This window comes from Lynx rufus, unplaced genomic scaffold (genome assembly GCF_022079265.1).
Source record: "Lynx rufus isolate CCGP_SWC_20201006 ecotype Redwood Valley unplaced genomic scaffold, mLynRuf1.p SCAF_5, whole genome shotgun sequence".
NCBI classification, from domain to species: Eukaryota; Metazoa; Chordata; class Mammalia; order Carnivora; family Felidae; genus Lynx; species Lynx rufus.
In genome coordinates this window covers 11,407,828-11,426,762 of record NW_025814867.1, presented here as the reverse complement: position 1 = coordinate 11,426,762, position 18,935 = coordinate 11,407,828, and the positions used below count along the sequence as shown (strand labels likewise).

The following is an 18,935-nucleotide window of genomic DNA, read 5'->3' as shown; positions in this document are numbered from 1 at the left end:
AGAGTTTTTGTGTCTTTTAGTTTTACACCTAGTGCTTTTGTATTGTGTTTTGTACATTTTGACAATTAAATACTTTTTGCTATTCCTACTTTAGTTTTATCTTAGCACTCACCCTCATGTTTAGTAATTTAGAGTCTTACATAAGTGTGTAATTGAGGTCATGTCCTGTCACTCAGCTATAAACAGTAACTATTAGGATTCTTCTGATCCAAGTCATTTGTATCCTTCAGTAAATCTTAGAGCTATTTTTTAATGGCAATTCTATATTTTTTTCTCCCTAGAAAACATGTTACTAAAATATGGGACAAGAGAGGAGTTTAATGTGATAAATAGGCTCTAGTTATTGAAATGAGATTTTTCTTACCTGGTCTGTGTATGGGGAGTCTGATCATGTAAAAAAAAAAAAAATATAGATAGATAGATAGATAGATAGATAGATAGATAGATAGATAGATGTAATTTTTTTAAGTGGTTAACTGTCATTCGACAAAGGAAATGTTGGTTAGATGAAACGACTAGTCTTTGATATGTAAAGTACAGGGTATTCTAAGAAGCTCATCTAAATTAACATCTTAAAATATCTTTGGGAAAGTGCTTTGTTGATTATTTATGTCACCCTTTTCTTTAATCAGGTGTCTTTGCATTGCTGCAAGCTTATGCTTTCTTGCAGTATCTGAGAGACCGATTAACAAAACAAGAGTTCCAGACCCTTTTCTTTTTGGGTGTATCACTAGCTGCAGGTGCTGTGTTCCTTAGTGTCATCTATTTGACTTACACAGGTAGGTGTCATAACCTATAGACTGCAAATCTTGTCTCTAGATTATTCGAAAAGGTAATTCTTCTACAAATTTTGTGCACTTTTCATTTATCCTAGTAGTTCAAATACTGTGGTTGTATTTACAAACAATATGAAAATAATAGTCAAAGGTTCTAAAATGTGAATAGCACTATAAATTTTGATTTTTTTTTTTTAACTGTACCTAATTTTGGTGCTTCAGGCTCTGATAAATATACTTCCAAACACCCTTCTCTTGATAGATGAACAGGCCCAAACTGTATAAAATTCAAAGTTTCCAGTGTTACTTACTGGAAACTTGCCCTTTGTTGTGTGTATTACACTCTTTCTGTCTCTTTCCAACTTTTAAACACTCAACCAAATCCGTTTCCATCTGCTCCTGGCATAGCTCAAAACCAAGAAGGATTAATTGACAAGAGTAAAGGCAAGAATGTTTAAAATCATCTTTGAACTTTATCTAAATTTGGCACACTGCCTTAAATAATTTAGACATCTTCCCCCTTTTTAAGTTATCAAATGCTATCTTAATGTCTTAGCTTTATTTACTAGTCAACTAGAAGTTTAAAGGAGAATGGGAAAACATTATACAGTTTTATCTGTTGACTTTTTGTATATCTCTGGAAATGTGATCGCCATGGATATTTGTTTTTATATGATTACTAACCTTATTTTGCCTGACTGCCAGCTGTATGAAATATGTTGTCACCTATAAAAGAAAACTGAAATTCTTTTAATATTAATTTAACCCATAGTCAATAAACATAAACAATAAAAAGGCAGATTGATTTCCTCTACATTTTTTCCTTCCAAGGTTACATTGCACCATGGAGTGGCAGGTTTTACTCATTATGGGACACTGGGTAAGTGCAGATAAGTTATTTGCCCTCATACTACTTTAAAATACCTTTTTTCCTCTGTTACATGTCAGTACTTGGGCAGCATTTCTTAAGTGTACCTAGCATATACTAGTTCGGTAAATGTTGACTCCCTCGTAATTTATCTTTGTTTAAAATTCCTGTTTAGAATACACCTTTAGTATGATACATGTAAGTCATGCATTTCTTTTCTATAGAGTCAACTCCTTATTTTAGTTTTGTTTGTCAGAACATTTAGGGTAACATTTGTGCCCTTTTAATGATTGATTTTTGTTTTTAACCATTATATTGTTTCCATCTTCTAATAATATTTAATTTTTAACTCTTAAGGTGCTATGTTATAAGCCCATATGCCATAGATACGAAGGAAGAATTTAAGTTTTTTCCTAATACCACGTTATCCTAAATTCCTTGATAGTTTTAATCTATCAAATACACTTGAGGATACTTTTTGCATTTTTGAAGCATGCTATTATAAAATGAATTAATACAAATTTTGGTTTTAAGTTAGCCATCTAGTTCAATAAAACCTGTCTCTCAAATCTTTTCCTAAGGATAAGAGTATACGCTGCTGATGGTAATTTATCTTTGTTTCCTCTTTCCGCTTTTCTGTCTTCTTTGTTATTCCCTATGTGGCCTAATAAATCTATTAATAAAAAATTTATTGACTGGGCCTGCCCTTTGATGTGATACCAAAAGGGTTCATGCCCAGGTCTAATTAAAAGTGTAAGCAAATTATTTATAAATGACTGAAGCTGACATTTAGACACATATTTCAAGAGATCGTGTATCACCAGAAAGTTTGGGGGAAATCCCTGGTTGTAGACAGTTACTCTGAATAGGTCAAATTACAAGGTCAAATTTTTGTAAGTAATTTATTTGACTATTTTGGGATCCCAGGGTATTTCAGGAGTAATTTGTCCTCTCCGTTTCCCTCACCTACGTTTGCATCATTTTGTTAGGAAACGTATTATGGCAATATGGTACCTTAATAGATAAGGTATTTCTGCTAGTAAGAAGTCCAAAAGAATGAAACTTGCTGGTACAAACGTAGGAGATGGTAAGCAAAACTGCAGGAAATTCCTATTTGAGCAAAGATTTTTGTATTAAAAGTCAGAACCAACACTTTTATAACTGGTTTTGGAGAACTCTTCCAGTATTGGGGTGGCATATTGGTTTTTAGTTTTACCCATGTAGACTAGATTTATTTCTAGTTATTAGCAGGTTACATTGGAACATACTTTTAAGCAAGAACGGGTGGGGAATAGGAACCATATTTACAGTCAAAGGAAATTTCTTCATCTAAAAGGAACTCCTTCCTATTTTAATTTTAAACAATGTTAACTTTTTAAATACCAGGTATGCAAAAATACACATTCCAATTATTGCATCAGTGTCTGAACATCAACCTACGACTTGGGTGTCTTTCTTCTTTGATCTACATATTCTTGTGTGTACCTTCCCAGCAGGCCTATGGTTCTGCATTAAAAATATCAACGATGAAAGAGTATTTGGTAAGAGATTTTTAATCAATACTTTGATTTGGAACAATTGTTTATTTTCTTTATTGAGATTATCACTTTAAAGTTTTATATCTCTTTGCTGGGGCTATGCATATTCTAGATAAATTTCTTCTCTTATTTTGTGTGTTTAGCCAAGAAAAATTCTGTGAATTTGCATTATGTATATACTCATTAACTGTTTTAATTGAGAACTAGTATATAAATTTTTCATTCAATTGATGATGTTTTCTGAGAGAGTAATGTTATTTATAGACCATGGCTGAGAATTGGAAATTATAACTTTGTTGACAATATAGTCTTTATTTTCTATATTAGATCTGATTACATAGGAAGAAGTTCGCAGGGGCATCCATTGCCCGAATTTCAGTGTAAACAGATGTAAAATTTCATCTTTAAGTAAACACCCTCTTCACTGATAGATTTGTATATATTTCCAACTAAAAAGACAGTAATACAAACTATTTTAATGACATTTGAAATATAAGTGGGCAAAATAAGCAGATACCAGAGACCTTTACAGGATTCAGTCATCGCAAGAAGTATATTGTGGCTGTTTTGCACATGTTAAAACATGAAACTTCAAAAAGGTTTTTAACATGCACAGGGTCACACAATCAAATAATTTGTAGTACCAGGACTTGAACCTGTACAAGTATGATACATGAACCATGAGTGACACTCAAGTTACTCTTCCAGAGTAAAGTCAGGAGAGAAAAATAGCACTTGTGCAAGTTATATAACGAAGGATGGTATTCCTTCTTGCCCTGTTTATATAGATCAGTGGACTCTGGATAAGGCCGTATTAATATCCCGTCGTTAAGAAGGATTTAGCTTAAACATTTGGCCACCTCATTACTCAGCAATCCCAATCCCAGGTATATACATACCCAAGAGGAGTGAGTGCTATGGCCAATAAAAGACATGTTTAAGAATGTACATAGCAACTTTATCCATAGTAGCCCCTAATTAGAAACATTCCAAAGATTATCAGCAGTAGAATAGATTAATAAATTCTTACTTGTTTGTACAATGTAGTATAACACGCAATTAATCAAAGAATAGCATGGGTAGAGACACCTGATGGGCAGTTCAATCAGTTGAACAACCAACTCTTGATTTCGGCTCAGGTCATGATCCCAAGGTCATGGGATCCAGTCCCCCATTGGGCTTTGCGCTGGGCGTGGAGTCTGCTTAAGATTCATTCAGTTCATTCTCTCTCTCTCTTTCCCTCTCTTTCTCTCCCTCTCCCCCCTTCCATCCCCCCACCTTCGTGCGCACTCTCTTTCTCTCAAAACAAAAACAAAAGAATAGCATGGGTAAATAAAGAAAAACAATACAGAAGAGAACTTTTTTTATATAATTTCATTTTTAAGAAGTTCAAGAATAAAATCTGAATTGATGTTTTAGAAGTCCAAATCCAAATAGTGATTACCCTTTTTGGGGTGGGGGGGGGAGGTGCGATAGCAGCTATGAAGTGGGAAGAGGCATGAGGGTTCCTTCTGAGGGAGATATATACAGGAGTCCTATATTTTGGTATTGGTGGTAATTACATAGATGTGTGGGTATGTAAAAATTCATTGAGCTATACATTTAAGGATATGGTATAATGAATCTATTTTTTAGTCAAAAAATTAGTTTCAAATGAGATACGAGTTCTTAAATCTCTTGACAGTAACTTTACAAGTTCCTCCTTTGGTTAATAAGTTACATTCTTCTCGTCCCATTCTTTTTTTTTTTTTTTTTTTTTTGTGAGAGGCCAAAAATTGAGAGGGGCAAAGAGATCCCATGAGGGGGAGAGAGAGAGAGAAAGAGAAGCAGAGCTCACCTGAAGCAGGGCTTGAGATCACAACAGGATCATGACCTGGGCTGAAGTCAGATGCTTAACCAACTGAGCCACCCAGGCCCCTCATCCTATTCTTACTTTAAAGCAGGCTGTATACCAGATACTTGTACTGGCTTTTCGTTGACTATTTGCTTCTGTAAACTTATTGAGCCTAATAATATAATTCACCCAATATGTTTTCATCTGTCAGCTGTGGATTTCCTAATATGTGATGCTATCGACGAATAATGAATTGTCTTCTTTCCCATAATTAAATTTAAATCATGATACATTTGCCTAAAACTGTTGATATGTAATGTTTAGTCCATTTGATTTACAATTTCTAAATATGACTATTGAAACAGTCAGTATTAATCAGTTTAAAAACAATTAGCTCTTTTATGAGATGTTTGTCTCTTTTTAACTTTGGCTTATTTTTAGCTTTGGTAGCATTAAATATTGAGTTGAGTTTCCTGTGAGCATCTTCTGAAGTGTCATAAGAGAACTTGTCTTTGCAGTTGCTCTGTATGCAATCAGTGCTGTCTATTTTGCTGGAGTGATGGTGCGGCTGATGTTGACTTTGACTCCGGTCGTCTGTATGCTATCTGCAATTGCCTTCTCAAATGTTTTTGAGCACTATTTGGGGGATGACATGAAAAGGGAAAACCCACCTGTGGAAGACAGCAGTGATGAGGATGATAAAAGAAACCCAGGAAATTTGTATGATAAGGTGGGAATCTAAGTAAAGCCTTTAAAATTTTTAAATATTGTATGTTTTCTACCATGGTAAAAACTATACATATTAAGAAAAAGGATTTAGACAGCCTGTGACATTTCTAGTTGGTCTTGACTGTTTGCCTCAGAATTTGAATCCTGTTTGGTCTTTTAGCTTGAAGAATATATGATGCAATCACAGAAGGAATTCTCATTTCTTATTGTCAGGTTTTCTCTAAAACTCCTCCACTTTTGAGAGGAAAAACCTTGTGCTCTATTTAGTTACATAAAATTTTGCATTTCTGAAACTATGTGCACAAGTGCTTCTCCTTCAGATCCTTATTCAGTGTAAACTTTTTAAATATTTGGTTGATTGAAAAGTAAAATAAAGGGAAGAAAGCCTCTAGTTTGTTAGCAACAAGCGGTTGGCCAATATGATGTAATTCACTTTTAACCTCTCACGTAACAGCAGGAGTATATTTGATTCAGGAATAGAAAAGACTCGTAAGAATTAGAGCACTTGCTTTGGATGACTGTTTTTGTTTTTTTGTTTTGTTTTGTTTTTTTGTTTTTTATCCCAAGTTGTTACTTATTTTCACGAGGGTGGGGGGAAAGAAGCTTTCTTGAAAAAATACGGAATGCTTCAGGAATATGCATGTCATTCGCACAGGAGTTACACTAATCTTCTCCATATTGTTCCAGTTTTAGTACGTGTGCTGCCCAAGCAAGCACTTGGATGACATATTAAACTTTACTGTTTGAATATTAACTAGGTTTTTAAATACCAATAACCAGTGAAACTTCCTCGTGTAAATATTAACTTTAAAAGTCTTCATTTCATTATTATAAGTCCAATTATAACTCATACAGATTTGTATTAATAAAGCACATTCTTTTGTGGTGGTGGTTTTGTGTTTTGTTAACTAGCCTTGCAATTGAGAACGTATGAGTCTGTTCTTTCAGTTTTGGGTGGGATTTTTTGGTTGTTTTCAAAAATGTAATCTTCACAAGTCTGTTATTTTGGGGTTTTGGTAATTAGAAGATGGATTCTGATAATGCAGGCTTGTCTTATACTGAAGTCCTGTAGATCTGAATTGTAAGTGGACATTGTCATTTTCAGGACAAGAAATTCACATTTTCTAAGAAAAGGTTGCCAGAATGAGGCCTTTTGGTTATCTCCTTTGTTTTGTTTTGTTTTGTTTTGTTTTGTTTTGTTTCATTTGTATTTAAGTAAAACAGAAGGGCACCTGGATTTGAAAGCTTCTTACTGGAGATATTTTGCCCTGTAATCAGCTCCTGGAATGGGTAGCCTTCTCATTCACATTTAACTTTAGAATTTACCTAGATAATTTTTAGAAAACCTTGCATCACCCACACAAGAATACCTGAGGATTGTACATTTTCATTCTCAAAGAATTAAATTGGTTTAACATTCTCCCAACATTTTCCCTGAGTGTTTTAATGAAGCAAGGCAAATGATGAACTAGTCTAACCAGTATTTTCTATCTTCAGGCAGGTAAAGTGAGGAAACATGTAACTGAACAAGAAAAAACTGAAGAGGGATTAGGTCCTAATATAAAAAGCATTGTCACCATGTTGATGCTGATGCTATTGATGATGTTTGCAGTCCACTGTACTTGGGTCACAAGCAATGCCTACTCCAGCCCCAGTGTGGTCCTTGCCTCTTATAATCATGATGGGTAAGAAAGTAACTTGGCTACAAAAGGATTTTATACCTACTCTTTTTTTTTTTTTTTCTGTCTCAAAAGATAGAATGATGTTTGTGAGGCTCTGCATTTGAACCTACCACGTTTTTCTTTCAAACCCCACCCCCGCGCCCCCTGCAGCCCCGTACACCCTTCCACCCCAGCTTCTGCTTCACTTGGGTACTTAGACTTACAGAGTATCAGGCCCCTACTAAACCAGAATCTGCTCTTTTTTTTTAAGATAGCCAGGTGATTTGTGTGCGTATCTAGCTCTTCATGGACATTTCCCGTCCTCTTGTTGAGGCTTTTAAAATAGGAGATTAATGGTTCAGCGCCTCAAGATTTTAGATTACCCTCTTCACATTTAAGATCTTATTTACAAGAATATTGTGATTCTTTTCAGCACGAGGAATATCTTAGATGATTTTAGAGAAGCTTATTTTTGGCTAAGGCAAAATACAGATGAACATGCCCGAGTGATGTCTTGGTGGGATTATGGCTATCAGATAGCTGGAATGGCTAATAGAACTACTTTGGTGGATAACAACACCTGGAATAACAGCCACATAGCACTGGTAAGAATTTGATAAAAGATCAAAAATTCCAAATCCTTAGCAGTCAGGCTTCACTTGTGATTAAGTAGAGAATGTGGGTAAAAGTATTCTTTCCTGAATTCTCAAAATAACTCTTCACACATTTATTGAACAAAGCGAATTCCAGGTATGCTTATATATTTTGTTTGTAAGAATGGTATTTACTCGGGGTGCCTGGCTGCCTCAATCTATAGAGCAAGCGACTCTTGATCTCAGGGTCATGAAGTCAAGCCCCACGTTGGGCATGGAGCCTACTTAAAAATTTTTTAAAATGTGAAAACGAAATGGTATTTATCTAAGTTTCATTCAGAATTGTAGACTGAATTATTTGCAAGGATGTAAAGCCAAAGGTACTGCATTGTATGGGCATGTAAATTGTGTCCATTCAAATAAGTAATTTGCATAAATTAAGGTAATCCCCTCTCGGTTCTCTAAAGATTTTAAATAGATAATGGATGTTAACCAAACGAGTTCTATTTGTATTAGCATTGTAGCTAATCATTGGACATCCGGTAGACCGAGAAGAATATATTTGTACCAGCTAGATCGCTGGTCATCCCTGGCCTCGCACTTCTGAGAAACTGTATTTCTATTAAGCTTGCCAGCTTTTATATTAAAATATTAATTTCATGAAACTTAACTATTAGAACATGTATTCAGATTTTGACATTCCTGCTGTAATTGGCTCTGTTAAGTGAGGTGCTTATAAATCTTGGTAAATTTGTTGAATTCATAGCAGATCATTTCTTTAAAAAGAATTCCATGTAAATCAATGTACATTCCATCCAATGTACATTTTTATTTTTAAGTGTATTGTGGGACTAAATATATACATTCTCATTTTTTATTCTATAGGTAGGAAAAGCTATGTCTTCAAACGAAACAGCAGCTTACAAAATCATGAGGAGTCTGGATGTAGATTATGTTTTGGTTATTTTTGGAGGAGTTATTGGCTATTCTGGTGATGACATCAACAAGTTTCTCTGGATGGTTAGGATAGCTGAAGGGGAACATCCAAAAGACATTCGGGTAAGAAGCTAGATCATTGCATATGTGTGAAAGGCAGCTTCCAGTGTCCCAAGTAATTTTCTTATGCTAATTGTATAATATTTGTTTTTGTCATCTTATGCCCCAAATTCGTCCCTCACTCTTACTTTACTATTTATTAAAAATGTACTATGAGCATTTTTCCAGGTTTAAAACTTCTGAAATTCACCCCTGGTACTTCTATTCTCCCCTACAAAACACTCCTTTCTTAAGACTCTTGCTTTTTACTCTGTCACAGCCTCTCACTTCTGCCCCTTTTTTCCACTTCCATTGCTTCCACTCTGATACTAACCCTTATGATTGTAAACCCGAAATAGGATGGTAACCTTGAAATTGCTGTCTTTGCCTTAACCTTGCTTCCTCTCCCTATCTAACATGACATTGATCATGTCACTTTCCAGCTTAAAAGCCTTCAGTAGATTAAGGGCCTTGAAATCAGAGAGACATGAGTTGCAACGAAAACCCTGCACTGTCAGCTTGGTGCTATGGACCGCTTATTTTTGGCCAGTCAGCATTACATGCTTGAAGCGCTAGGTCTCATTCTTGGTTCTGGTGTTATAATGCTGATTAAGGTAGCCTAAGATTATCACTGATGGGGAGACCGGGAATAGTTAATTTGTGGTGCCCTTATGAAAATTTTATGGTAACGTGGATGAAGCTCAGCCTAGTGGTTGGTATGAAATAATCTCTGTAATGAAGCAGTGGTATAAGATCCAAACTCCTTAGCTGGGAATGTAAACCCCTTAATACTTCAGTTTCCTGTGCTGGCCTCTTATCCCTCTGCCGACTTTTTTCCATCTCTCAATCTACTCTCGCCCATGAAATTTGCCTTGTGGTTTCTTTCTTTGACTTATACCTGTACTTAATATACTCTTCTCTTTCTTGAATACTTTCCCCACCACATTTGTGTCCACTTTCCAGAAGCCCTTCTCTGGTGCATCTGGGTATTTATTCATCATCAAATCACATGCAGCCTGTTCTTTTAGTAGATTTAAGCTATATCTCCCTCTCAGTTGTGAGCTCATAGAGGATTGGCACCCATCATTGTGGTTTACATGATGAAGGGACAAAAGATGAGAGTAAGATTCACCAGTGACCCAGAATAAAAGAACCTTTTGGGAAAGTGTGTGTATGTGTGTCAAATGACAGGGACAGAGTAAAGCGCTCGATTTTCTGTTCAAATGTAAATGCTCTGATGTTTTCCCTTCAATATGATTTTAAAACATTACTTCATTGTATTAATCTTAATTTTCCCGGTACATGATTTCATATGTGGATTTGCTTTTTAACAGTGTTAAAATTGCGACATATGATAGCTCCGGTTTCCATGCTTTTTAAATTTACTGTTTTTGAAATTTGAGAATAGTTAATACATTCACATTGTTCAAAAAATAAAGTATAGGGGCGCCTGGGTGGCGCAGTCGGTTAAGCGTCCGACTTCAGCCAGGTCACGATCTCGCGGTCTGTGAGTTCGAGCCCCGCGTCAGGCTCTGGGCTGATGGCTCAGAGCCTGGAGCCTGTTTCCGATTCTGTGTCTCCCTCTCTCTCTGCCCCTCCCCCATTCATGCTCTGTCTCTCTCTGTCCCAAAAATAAATAAACGTTGAAAAAAAAAAAAATTTTAACAAAAAATAAAGTATAAAGAGATACACAATCATAACCTAACCCCTCCTCCAAGAAAAGCAAAAGTCCGTGGTAATCACTTATTATTTTCTTGTGATTCTTATTCAAGCAGGTAAGCAGTACCAAAATACATATCTTGTTTTTGCTTTTTTCACTTCGCAGTAGATCTTGGAGATCTTCCCGTATTAGAATATGGAGAGCCTTCTCCATTCCTTTATTGCATATTTGCACAGTGTGCTTTGTTGTGTGTGCGCACCATAATTCCTTTAACCTTTCCCTACTGGTGGACATTTAGGTTTTTTCCAGGTTATGTTACATTTATAAATTAATCTTCTAATACCATGTTTTTTTCAATCTTCTCCCCTCCCCCCATTTTTTCCTCTTTTCATTCCTCATAAATCCTCCCGTGGTTTGGCTTTTCTAACTTCCTTTATAGTTCCCACTTTTTACAGCTTTTCGAAGATATTTCAAAAGCTGCCTCTATAAGGGGAAATAAAGGGGGAAACTGGTAGCTTTGAATCTGTTATACTGAACTGACAGAAATTTAATTTCTTTCTTATAGGAAAGTGACTATTTTACCCCACAAGGAGAATTCCGTGTAGACAAAGCAGGATCCCCCACGTTGTTGAATTGTCTTATGTATAAAATGTCGTACTACAGATTTGGAGAAATGCAGGTTGGTTATATCAGTTCTTACATAATCTTCTTCAAAGGAATAGTTTTAAAGTAGTCTTGTTTGTCTCTAGAAAACAGGATAATGAATGTTACAATTGTGCTGTGAAGAAAAATGTGCTTATCTATAGATTCCGTCTCCCCACCCCTTAAATTTAGATTTCTGAAACTATGAAAAGTTAGGGAGAGAATTTTTTAAAACAAAGATTTCTTTCCAACATATTAACACTAGGCTCAGATCCCACCTTTGCTTGCCATCTCACCTTTTGACCTCGTGCCTTTGGAAGACATTGTTCTACAGAGAAGTCTTCTAGGTAGGAAACAGTGTGATCTTGAGTAGGTTACTTTGCTGCTGGGTGGGGAATAGCCTGAAATTAAAGAGTTTAGTTACATAGTCACTTCAGATACTAGTTCTATCCCTGTTCTGTTATCATAACTAGTTAGGACTATCTGGGTGAGAGTTTCCTAGGATATTAGAATGATGTGGGTACAAAAGCTTAAGGGTCCATAAAATGAGTGAATGTGCAAAGAAACATGGTGGCAAAAAGAAAACACTGGACCTCCTGCCATAGTACCTCAGTTTCAGATTCCGCTCTGGCTGGACAGGTCACATTCCCTGGACTCATTTTTTTCCTCGTCTGTATAATGGGAGTTGGACTGATGACTTGATTTCTGAGGGCTTTTATAGCTCTTAGATTGCATGACTGCAATGCCAAGTTACATCTTCATACTGAGATTTCAGTGAATACTGCCCAATTTCATATTGCTTTCTGATAAGCTGATGCTAGAAGGCAGAGGAAAAATTGCTTGTCGAACTTTATACAAATACCAGGAGTCAAGATAATTATTAGAATTATTAGGGTTATTCTATAGGTGGCTTTTGTTTTTCCATTCTCCTGGTTGTTTTTTTGTTTTTTGAAGTACAGTTGGCAACACAGTGTTACATTCGTTTCAGGGGTACAACATAGTGATTCCACAAGTTTAGTTGTTATCCTCACCAATGTAGCTGCCATCTGCATACAGGGCTATTACACAGTACCAGTGATGATATTCTCTATATTCTGTAGGTGGCTTTGAGAAAATAGACAATTTTACTACTGGATTTAGGGCTTTGTTTATGTTTTGATTTTTTTTTTTTTTTTTTTGAAGGCAACTGCTTGGTTTCTACACTCACATAAGAACGGACCACTTAAGTCATGATAACTGGCTACTTTAGAAAATGGGTCAAAGATTAGTTTCTCTGGTCATTAATGATAGCATTAAAGGACTTTTCTTTCATTTTTGGGGGGCTATCCTTTAAATTATTAACAGTTTTAAGCCATGTTTCTACCATGTGCTCATTCTGATGCGTTCCATAGTCAAGAATAGTAAGTACTTAAGATAGGAGGAGAACTTTTCTATTGTGTAGATCTGCAAGAACAATTTATTCCCTTATTAGAGTTTGTTTTGTTTTAAAGTTGAATTTGCTCATGCTCTGTGTGAACATAAACTTAGTCTGAGAATTTCTTAAAATCTTCTCCCCTCCCCCCATTTTTTCCTCTTTTCATTCCTCATAAATCCTCCCGTGGTTTGGCTTTTCTAACTTCCTTTATAGTTCCCACTTTCTGGATGTAGTATCGCTGCTTACTTGTGCATTTATTTAACAAATAACACTGGGGAGATAAAGCCACCCTCTGAATAAGATAAAGTCATCATGCAGCTTACATCCTGGTGGAGGATACAGGTAACTTTAAAAATAAATAAAACATTTTAGCAGTGAATGCTAGTAGAGTAAAAGATAAGGAAATAACGGAGGAGACTTCTCAACCACCAATTTCAAGAAAATATTTCCCTGAATAGATGGTGTTGGGCTGAGACCAAATGATAGAAAGGAATCAGCCTAGCGGAAGAGCTGAATGAAGAACTTTCAGGCTGAGAGAATCGACTCGTGCAAGGCCCTGAAACAAAAGAAGTCCCTTCTGTGTGTTTCTCTGTAAACCTATAAAAAGGGCTTTGACGGATCTCATTTGGCTGTTTGGGGTTTTTTAATGCCCGCAGGCCGCTCATCTACTCTAAGGGTGCAGTGCAATTCTAATTCTGCTGTATTTAATTTCTCTCTTCCTGAGTTCTTCCTATCTAGTTAGCAACATATGAGAAATGTTACAAGATACTACTCTGATTCTGTTTTCCTAGTTTAAAGGGAGAGAGTTTCACTCATTAGAACATTTACATCTGAATGTTTTCTAATATGGTTAACATCCCATACTAATGTCACTTTTGCAGCTGGATTTTCGTACACCCCCAGGTTTTGATCGAACACGTAATGCTGAGATTGGAAACAAGGACATTAAATTCAAACATTTGGAGGAAGCCTTTACATCAGAACACTGGCTTGTGAGGATATATAAAGTGAAAGCACCTGATAACAGGGAGACACTAGACCACAAACCTCGAGTCACCAACATTTTCCCAAAACAGAAGTATTTGTCAAAGAAGGTGGGTGCCGAGGGAAGTCATTACTGAAAAACAATTACTAAAAATTCCTGGTAAATTTTAATTTGCTAGATCTCTGTAGACTATGGCTTATCTACAAAGTAAGTATCAAGCTAGCCTCCTAAGGCCATTCCTTTCAAACTGAGCACTTGAGATATCTCAAGCAGCAGCCTTTTTTGGATAGCATAGTGGTTATTAGTAAACTGAGGTGAGGTTTTCCAGAGGCATTCTGGCTTTTAGTTTGGGTGATTCCAATTAGTAAGACTTATTTGAAAGTAAGATAGGTCTGTGGCCATCACTTTCTAAGCTTTTATGAAAGTAAAAATGCCAAATACCCAAGTACAGTTGCAGTTGGTTTATCTTTTGGTCAAAGCTAATTTATATTGCATTTTCATGTTCCATTCTTAATATGTTGTTGTTCATTGACTAAAAACTAAGTTTGCATTGGTCAAGTGCTGAATTTTTGAAAAAATCATTTCTCTTAAGATAATTATTTTTAAATGTAATGATCATGACAAAATTGTAGACAGGAATTATGATGATGAGACTATTATAGTCCCTTTGTAAGCAATATTTAGTAAGATATGAAGTATTTTATTGAAGGTCATTATTGCTCACTTAAGCCAAATAGATCTAATCTTAGCTCTAAAAGGCACTAAAAATGACTATTTACATAGGTTGCTCTCTATGGGAGATGGGAAATAATGAGCCGGTCAAGTAAAATATTAAGGTTGCATTTTACGGGACTACGCTTACAATAGTAATTATTGGACCCATTTCAGTCGTAAGTCTTGAAAGATGCTTAGGTTCGGTTTACATTGTTCAGAATTTTTTTTTAAATCATTAAAACAGTTGTCTTTCCCTTTGCATTACTTAAAACGTATTCAAAGTCGATTATTTCAGTGTGTGCTATGAAAGTGCTGAATATTAGCTGTATGATATATAAATAAGAGCTTTTTAAATTAGTACTTTCTGTCAGATATAGATCACTATATCTAGACTGATATATTTAAATGTGGAGCTGACATGCAATGTGTTAGTCATATCACATTCACTTAACAGTCTTTTTGTACATCACATGACAAATGATCTGTTTTTTTATAGTCATGTGGCAGGAGAAACTGGTGAGTCACATAAGTGCAGAAGTCAAAGCAAATGGTGCTAGTCTCAAGGCAGTTACTCCCGAGACCTCTAAGCCCAGTTAAGGCCTACCCTTTCTGAGAAACAAGGCCACTGAAATTGCTGTCTAGCTGATGACAGTGGGTTTTCTGAATCTGACCTTCCTTCTCTTCCCATCATTTCCCCCAAATCAGCAAATGAATGGATCAGTAAAAATTGTCTGCCGTGTGTGCCCAAAACATATATTCTAGTAGCCAGCAACATGGATTTTGAAGTTTGGGTTGCCATGGCTTTATGTTCTGTTTTATACTGCACTAGAGGAATATTTGCTTTCCTCTCTTAAGTCTCCAGCCTCTTCTAACCCAGTGCTTTAAATCACCTGTTTGAAAAAATTAGCACCTTTTTTCAGTATCAGTGGAGATATGTCAGAGTGGAGACCCATGTGTCTTTATGATTTATCTTCTAAATTTTTTGCAATAAGTTCTACCACCACATTTGTGTAGCGATTTGTTTCTTACACCAGAAAACATCTGTTGAAAGTATTTTAGTGGGATCCTGAGGTGTTTAGAAAAATGTTATTTTTTAAAGATCTGTGAAACTCAAGGAATGTTACAGCTTTTTTTTCCCCTTGGTGTTTGGTTTTCACTTTTTAAATTATTTTTCTGCCTGAATTGGGAGGATGTGCCAAGTAATTCTATTTCTCTTTCATCTTTGTAGATAGGTACAATCGCTCTCATTTTACACATACCAAAACTAAGTTAATTTGATTTCTGACACACAGCTAATTCTTGGAGGCTACACCAGGAGTAGCATTAACATTTCCTGATTCCTTAGTCTAGTGTTATATTCTGTCATGCCTGGAAGTGTGAGTAATTCTTACAGCTAGGCATTTAGTGTGTTGAGAGGGGAGGGAGGGGCTCATTTACCTGGAGGTGAGGAATGTATGCTGTGCATTTGAGGAATGCTCTGGGTAGTGCTTTCATCTGAAAGCTAGGAAGCTAGTCCAACTTATCTTGGATCTCTCTGCATCCTTAGCATAGAACTGTTATTAGTGTTCATCGATTGTTCAAGGAGGCAGCCAAGAGAAGAACTCTTAAGGGCTTATTAAGACAGTCTTTGTCACAGTGCTGTCAACCATGTGTGTATATATTATTCTGGGAGAAACCTGCACTAATACCACATGTTCTGTTTTCTTTTTTAGACTACGAAAAGGAAGCGTGGCTACATTAAAAATAAACTAGTTTTTAAGAAAGGCAAGAAACTATCTAAGAAGACTGTTTAAATGCACTGTTCGGGTTCCTAACTTGAAGCAGTTGTCCTTGTGAGAACCGGTCTTTGCCTTTAGCTCATGTCATGTTTCACAACAGAGGGTACAGAACCATCACTGGTCCAGATTAATGTACAAAATTTTCTGGCAATGCCTGATTTAAAAACTAAAATTGGCTTATTGAGAACAGCTATTTTCTATTTGTAATGTGAAGCAAGACAGAGCACTGCTGTAAATGTCTAACAGCAGGTTTTTTTTATTGGTACATATTATCCTTCAAATCTGAGAATTTGGACTAATTGCACCAAAGAACCCTCTAATTTGGTCCCTGGCACATGCATACTTGTCAATGTTTTTATTTTTTACGAGACCTACATTTTCTCTGAATTACCCAAATAGCAATATGTAAAATACAAATGACAAAATGTGATGTGATTCTCTTGAACCAGTAAACTAGTACAGGTCTGAGAAAGAGGTATTAGAAAAGTAATTATACTTCCTTGAACTATATTTATTTTCATGTTTCTCCAGTGCAAAGAATGTTTCATCAAATGTACATTTTCTGTTGCTTACTATTTGCTCTAAGAAGCTGCTGTTTCAAAGATGGACCTCTGAGTAACTAATTGATGCAAATAGTTTTTTATGTTGACACATTATTGCTGCTGTTAGCAGTTGTTTTCACCAGGTACTTACAGAGCAGATCTCATGCATTGTTCATTCAAGGGCTAGATTTATATCCTTCGGAAAGCATGGCAACCGCACAGGAGGTTTCCTACCAGGATCGGGTTTGGTATCACTGAGATGAGCACTATGTTTACACGCAAAAGATTAAGGGGGAAAAAACCCTTAAAGTGGACAGGTATCCAGAGTTCCTTTTCTGTGACTCTTCAAAATGACAAAGGATTTGTAAACTTTGCCTGGATTTGTCTTATTTTCTGATAGTTTCACCTTTCACAATGATTTTATCTTCTGCTCCATGTTTTTTTTTTTTTTAATTCCTGAAGCATTTGATGAAACACTCTTTAATGCTATATGCATTTTCTTACTTTTATTAAAAATGTGACAATTGTCAAAAAATGCACTAAAGTATAAATGGAGATTGAACATGTTCATTTTCCAGCTTATAGGCAACTTTATATAGACTTGAAAATTTTCTCCAGTTGTTTAGTAAAAGCGAAAGAGAAAGGGTTTTTCCTGCCACAGGATATAACTTTTTTTTATATAAACAAGCATAACTTACCACTGCTTTTGGTGGAAAAGTGCAGAATAGTATGTACCTTTTATGAAGAAAAGTGTAATTTACAATATTCAGTGAGAATGTTACTGCTGATTTTCTTTTCCAAAGTGTAGAATATACTTTGATTTATAGAATTCATTTTTGACCCAGATGATGGTTCTTTTACAGACCAATAAAATGGCTGAACATTTTCACAAAGTGTAACTAAATCTGGATTTCTGATACCTTGTCATTTGGGGGATTTTATTTTACTTTGTTGCTTTAAAATTCAATGCAGAGAAGTTGTTGACTGTAGGGGAAATAAAGTTAATTCAAATTTTGTGTTAAGTGTTGTCTTTTACAAAAATTTTCTTTTTGAAAGGAGTTTCAGAGTACCAAACATGTAATTCCTTCCGTGTTCACTTTTACAAAGGTTTCAGAGAATATGCGTACAGTAGTCCTCCCTCCTTGTTTGTGGTTTTGCTTTCCTCAGTTTGTTGCCCGAGGCCAGCTGTGATCCTGAAGCAGATGATCCTCCTTATGATGCGTCTTCAGAAGGTCACTAGTAGCCTAACATGCCTCACAATACCTGCGTCATTCACCTCACTTCATCTCACGTGGGTATCTTATTCTCTCACATCAGCACAAGAAGGGTGAGTACGGTACAATAAGATGTTTGGAGAGGGGGAGAGAGAGAGAGAGAGAGACCACATTCACATAAATTTTTATTACGTAATTTATAATTTTGTTGATAATCACTGCGCCTAATTTATAAACGAAACTTCATTATAGGTATGTATGTGTAGGAGAAAACAATTATAGAGGGTCGGGTACTGTCCGCATGGTTAGGCATCCACTGGGGGTCTTGGAACGTATTCCCCCACAGATGGCGGGGGAGGGCGTTGTAGAAAAAAAAGTCCTAGATTAGTTGGGTCTAGACCTACTGTTTTACTTTTCCTTCTTTCTGCTTCAGAATTCAAATCAGATTTTGACTTTACGAGTGAAGGGGGGAACGTACCTAGCCAAGTAGGAACTTCATCTCCATTTAAAGGAGTCTAGATCTTACTTACACAGTCTTCATTGTAGAATTTTCTCAGAGCAAGAATGATGATCTTCCACCCGTCTCACTTTCAGGGAACACCATTTTGGCTCAGTGGTTCAGTAAAACACCATACTGTAACCCCATTTGTGGTTTTATTACAGCACTAAGTGAAATTATAGTAGTTTAAATACATTGGAATATTCGGTAATTGGCTCAAAACAGTCTTTAGATCTCTGAATTCATGTGTGATCACTAACACCAGATATCACAGAGGGAGGTATTAAAGATCATAGCCTTGAAGTTTTAGGCCATAAAACAGTTTTTGTTCCACATTTTAGAATCGAACAAAGCTGAGTGCTTTCGGGTATAAATAAGGCAGTGGGGCAGCAAATCCAAAGATAAAAATTCAGTTTTCAGACATAACATTATTACCTACCCAAGTGTGCATTT

General features: G+C 36.0%; 1 protein-coding gene and 1 non-coding gene across 2 annotated transcripts in view; one reads left to right on the top strand and one right to left on the bottom strand.

The window, feature by feature from the left end:
• Positions 1-17,791, top strand: part of STT3B (STT3 oligosaccharyltransferase complex catalytic subunit B) — a 106,468-nt gene extending 88,677 nt beyond the window's left edge. The window contains exons 7-16 of the mRNA XM_047098692.1: positions 633-779; positions 1,608-1,656; positions 3,031-3,185; positions 5,535-5,746; positions 7,243-7,430; positions 7,840-8,011; positions 8,885-9,058; positions 11,260-11,373; positions 13,632-13,844; positions 16,162-17,791. Of these exons, the coding sequence (XP_046954648.1) occupies positions 633-779; positions 1,608-1,656; positions 3,031-3,185; positions 5,535-5,746; positions 7,243-7,430; positions 7,840-8,011; positions 8,885-9,058; positions 11,260-11,373; positions 13,632-13,844; positions 16,162-16,242 (1,505 nt within the window). The 3' untranslated portion in view covers positions 16,243-17,791. The remainder of the gene's footprint in view (positions 1-632; positions 780-1,607; positions 1,657-3,030; positions 3,186-5,534; positions 5,747-7,242; positions 7,431-7,839; positions 8,012-8,884; positions 9,059-11,259; positions 11,374-13,631; positions 13,845-16,161) is intronic.
• On the bottom strand, positions 6,358-6,462 carry LOC124527389 (U6 spliceosomal RNA). The gene has a single exon (XR_006965848.1). It is a non-coding gene; the product is annotated as a U6 spliceosomal RNA (small nuclear RNA).
• Positions 17,792-18,935: the final 1,144 nt, after the last annotated feature.